At 29.7% G+C, this 4,647-nt stretch overlaps 1 protein-coding gene across 6 annotated transcripts in view; it reads left to right on the top strand.

Annotated features, from left to right (window-relative positions):
• Nucleotides 1-3,331, top strand: part of LOC106467022 (stress response protein NST1-like) — a 28,365-nt gene extending 25,034 nt beyond the window's left edge. The window contains exons 5-6 of one of the 6 annotated variants that reach the window (XR_002612337.1): nt 741-924; nt 2,981-3,318. Coding sequence is in view for 3 of the 6 variants with exons in the window: in XM_022395119.1 (XP_022250827.1) it covers nt 741-785 (45 nt within the window). In the remaining 3 variants the exon portion in view is untranslated. Of the gene's footprint in view, nt 1-740 lie in introns of all 6 variants that reach the window. The other 5 variants (XR_002612336.1, XR_002612338.1, XM_022395119.1 and 2 more) reach the window with 5 other exon arrangements.
• Nucleotides 3,332-4,647: the final 1,316 nt, after the last annotated feature.

Raw genomic sequence — 4,647 nt, 5'->3', positions numbered from 1 at the left:
GAAGAATCTATCTATATACTACTAAAGCATTGAGATTGTTTGTTTGTTTGCTTATTTTCTCAGTCAAAAAATCATTCACAGTACCATTTGCGCTCTTTACGAAACTTCTTACTTCACTTTTTTGAAAAATGAAATGGTCTTTCCTTTTACTCCCGATCAACAATTAGATATATTTTCTTGAATTATGAATAATACGAATGGATTGAAATATTTAATTAAATTATCTCAAAATAAACCTTCATTTCGATGCAATATTGAAATTAGCTTGAATTCTTCATAGCCTATGAATAGTGGTTGACCTAACGGGTCACGGTGGTCTAATGTTTACTAAAAGCTAGCTAAATGCCATGAAGGTACACTTAGTAAATACAAAATTATAATAAATATTATTATTTATATCAACACAGCTACAGAGTTTGTTACACTGGAGCAACACAAAATTTAGTGTTAAAGATTACTTTTCATATGTGTTGGTGTAAACGGATTCCTAAAATTCCTTTGCTTATTTTGCAATATGTAAGCTTTGGAATGGTTACTAGATGCTATATGCAAGAAGTATGATATTATTTTCAGTTACCAGGAAGCATTATTGAAAGTGAATTGATAGAAATTACAGAATGTTTCTACAGAGAACTGCACAAGTAAAACTTACCAGTTGAGAAGACTTTTGTGTTTGTCTGCTGTAATATCAGTTCTTGTTGTTTGTTATTGATTCATCCAATGTGATCCTTATATTTCAGAACACTTTGGTCAAAGTGAAAACTGAGCCACCTGGTGAGTTATGAGAAGATGAGTCTGTTTTAGAGTTCAGTGAGAGTGATGATGATCTAGATAGTTCTAAAGATGAAATTTTGAGAATGGAAAAAGAAAATGAATTTCAAGAGAGTTGCATCAACTGGACTTTTATGTTAGAATATACATTTGGTAAGTAGAGATATCAACACAAAAACATTGTTCAAGAACACATATTTAAAAAAGAGATGTTTTTTCATTTAATTAACCATTTAAGAATTTCAGAATCAGGAAACATCATCTGCTGGACACAGAACTAACTCTAAGGTAGAAAGATTGTTTGTTGGTTCTTCTACCAAAGTTTCTTTTAATAAATGCTCCCAACTATATCTTCAGAGAAAACTATATCTGATTGATGGGATTACCTTGGTTACAAAAATATTATATATGGATTTTAGGTTTAGTGGTAAACCAAAAGTCTGTTAGGTAAAGATCAACTAAAGTGAGAGCCGTGCATCTATCAGTTGTAATAGCAGGAGGATGCAGAAGCTGTGGTTTAACAGCGTATCCTGTAGTCAACCATTTCATAATCTTTATTTAATTCTTTTTGTGTGTGTGTAGCTTAATTGCAACTATGGATGGATGGATTTTAATTTATTTGGTATAATAATGAGTGTAAAGTAATTCTACTCATTAGTTTGTCAGTTTTAAAACAACAGTCATTATCTTTTATACCATTATTATTTGTTACCTAATGTATTGTTGGCATTGTGAGAAACAGAAAACTGAGTTAAATTGTTTCAGCAATGAAATTTGCATATAAGCTGAGTCAGAAATAAGTGTTATATAAATGCATGTTTGTTGATTGTATGTAAGGAATTAAAATAAGTCTGTATATACTTTTACACCAACCATAAGTATTTAAATGTAGTTGATAAACTACTTTGATATTCTGGTAAAATACAGTGTAGTCATGACTACAGGAATGAAGGTTTTATCCAGTGCCATGTGTATACTGATTTTTGTGACAAGGACATAAAGTTAACAGTTTTGCCTAACACATGAAGGTGACTATAAATGTAACATACATAAAGAAAGGTGATTCTTCTAACTTAAATGTATATGTTTTAAATATAGTTTAAAATCTAACATCTTCATTACCCATTGAAGCCATCTCCAAGCATTATCTAACAGTAAAACTTAATAAAAATCATACTTCTTCTCTCAAAATATTAATTCATTGTCAAATAGTTATTGCTACATATAAAATATTGGCTGAAAGTGTAACATTATTTATTTAAATTTTTTTATATGGAAAAAGTCAGTTGTATTGCTACAAGAGTATATATATATATATATTATATGTATACAACAATAAAGTTATAAATCATGGGAATGTTTAGAATTTGTTATGTACACAGACATGTATCAAATAGGCTTTACTATTCAAGTTCTGTACCACCGATAACTCTTTCAATAGCTAGATTTCATGGTAACTTTGTGAATTTTTTGTAGGTGTCCATTTGGTGCTGTTTTTGTGTTGATAGAATGACTTCCTTTGTAATGACAAGAAAGTTTTGTAGTGTGATCTGAATTTTGCAGTAAAAGCATGTTTTGAAGCTATGTAGCATATAAACAAGCTGCTCCCCTCAAAAACAACAACAAAAAACAGTATGTTCTTACTGCAATGATTACAAATTATACATGTGAACTTGTATAAAGTTTTAAAAAGCATCGTCGTATGTAGAAAAAACATCATTTACTTACACTGCTATGATTTCCATAACTTATACTGTGGTGTCACATCTTTCTATAGACTTAGTAAGGTATTAGTGTAACTGTTGTATAAAAACTGTAGAAATGATACATGGAATTCAAAAGATAATTATGTACAGAATATCAACAAACCAGAGTTTAGTGTAAAGTGGCTATAACAAATGAAATGTGTTATTAAATTTGCGTTTGTATTTATTTAAGTATGTAATAAAGATTTATCTCAAATTTAATGATTTTTATGTATATACATATAACTTGTTAAGCCAGTCTTCCAAAACAGGGAGAAGTGGCATCTTTTTCTATGTGCCAACATTTTATGTTATTATGGGTACAAATATAACAACATCATGACGTTTTTTATATGTTTTACCCTGATTATTTGCTATCTTTCTTTATTGAGTTATATATTGGAAAACTCTTTATGTAGATTATCAATGTTTAATGATGTCCTGGAGTTGTTTAACTGTTACAGTTACCTCTACATCTATAGAAAGAATGCATTCAGGAAAATTCAACTCAAAGTTCTTATGTTGCATGTCTTTGGAAGTGTTCCAGCAACCTTATGAATGTGAGAAAAAAATGTTTTCCCAAACCACGGACACTACAGTTTCTGTTATGTACCTTTGCCACAATTCTAACATCCTCAGAAATGTGAGATAGGAAAAGCCTTCACAGCCAACCAATCAATACCACAATTCTGACAATATTCTGTTTTTAAAAAATAGATACTTCACAAATTAATAAAGGAAATATTGTTTATTTAGGATTATTTCCGTTACATGTATATGTTTTTGTGTGTGTTTATATGTATGTACACACACACACATATGCAATTTGAATCATTAAATAAGTTTTTTTACACTGAATCAATAAAATCTGTCTTTATTCAAATATAAAATCATTTTCAAAATTCACTTCATTTTTCCTTCTTTGTTATATTTTTTATTTACCAGTGTGGCAGTGGTAAACCAGAGTACAAATACAAGGTTACAAAAGGAAAACCACTTAAGTAAGCATTCAAACTCATATTAAGTTCATCTTCAGTGATACTATGATTAGTAAATACAGACAATTTATACTCCTCAAAAGGGAAATGACAAGTAGGGACATCTGTGAGATAAAAGTAGTTTTTTAGCACTTTTCATTTCAGTTTGGTTTAAGTATGGTTTTGAACTCTGTATGTTTATTTAACTGGTTTTTAAATTTGTAAAATTCATTAATAAAAACAAAATTTAGCTGAGGTTGGTTTAAAAGCAAAAGGGAGGGAGTAGAAATATGCATATTAGTATATGAGTGGAATAATCATGTTAAATTTATTTCTCTACAGGTATTGTATAAGTCCCGTAATAGTGGATTTGACCAGGAAATATGTAGAGTAATGTGTTTAATAACTTGCCTGAGCTTTTTGGTGTATGTGATATAAGAAGCCTGGACAAGTGTAAAGAAGTGAAGAATTTTATTTCTATTAACAAACAAAAAGAAATCACAATGTGAATACTTGTACACAAAGGATCACATTTAATACTTCTACCAGGCTGTTGCACAGCTTTCACTCTCTCAGGACTGATCTTTATAGAACTAAAACACAAATTCAAATACTCAACAGTATTCTACTGGAATTGAACCAAGAAATCAAGCTTGAATTTATTTCTACCAGTAAACTTGGTCTCTTACTTCTGTTGACAGTGTCACCCCATAACGTTTTGTTTTCTTGTAGCATTGGTAATCCTTTCAACATTGAGAATGTGTTAGTATGATATCTTCTTGGGCAGAACAGACCTTATCTGTTGTAGAGAAAACATGGTAACTTAAACGATTATCTGGAACACATTTATTATAAAACTGCATGGAAACTAAGTGAAAAAATTTAAACTTCATACATTACTAAAGCAGGTAAAAACATATGGCTGCATGTCACTTATGTAACTTGAACTGTAGAATTTTGGTTAAGAATATAGCTAAGTTTCTTTCACTTTAGTTCATTATTGTTCTTAGTTATTTGCTTATGGTATTGCATGCACTTTCTTATCGTAAAGATTTCTGCAAAGTTGAAGATATTAGGTCGTTAAGAAATTAATGTTGCTTTTTTTAGATGAAAAAACTCAAACAGTTTACATATCAAAGCAAACATTTATTAAA

Source organism: Limulus polyphemus, unplaced genomic scaffold (genome assembly GCF_000517525.1).
Source record: "Limulus polyphemus unplaced genomic scaffold, Limulus_polyphemus-2.1.2 Scaffold2464, whole genome shotgun sequence".
Classification (NCBI taxonomy): Eukaryota; Metazoa; Arthropoda; class Merostomata; order Xiphosura; family Limulidae; genus Limulus; species Limulus polyphemus.
This window is presented reverse-complemented; position numbering and strand designations above follow the sequence as displayed.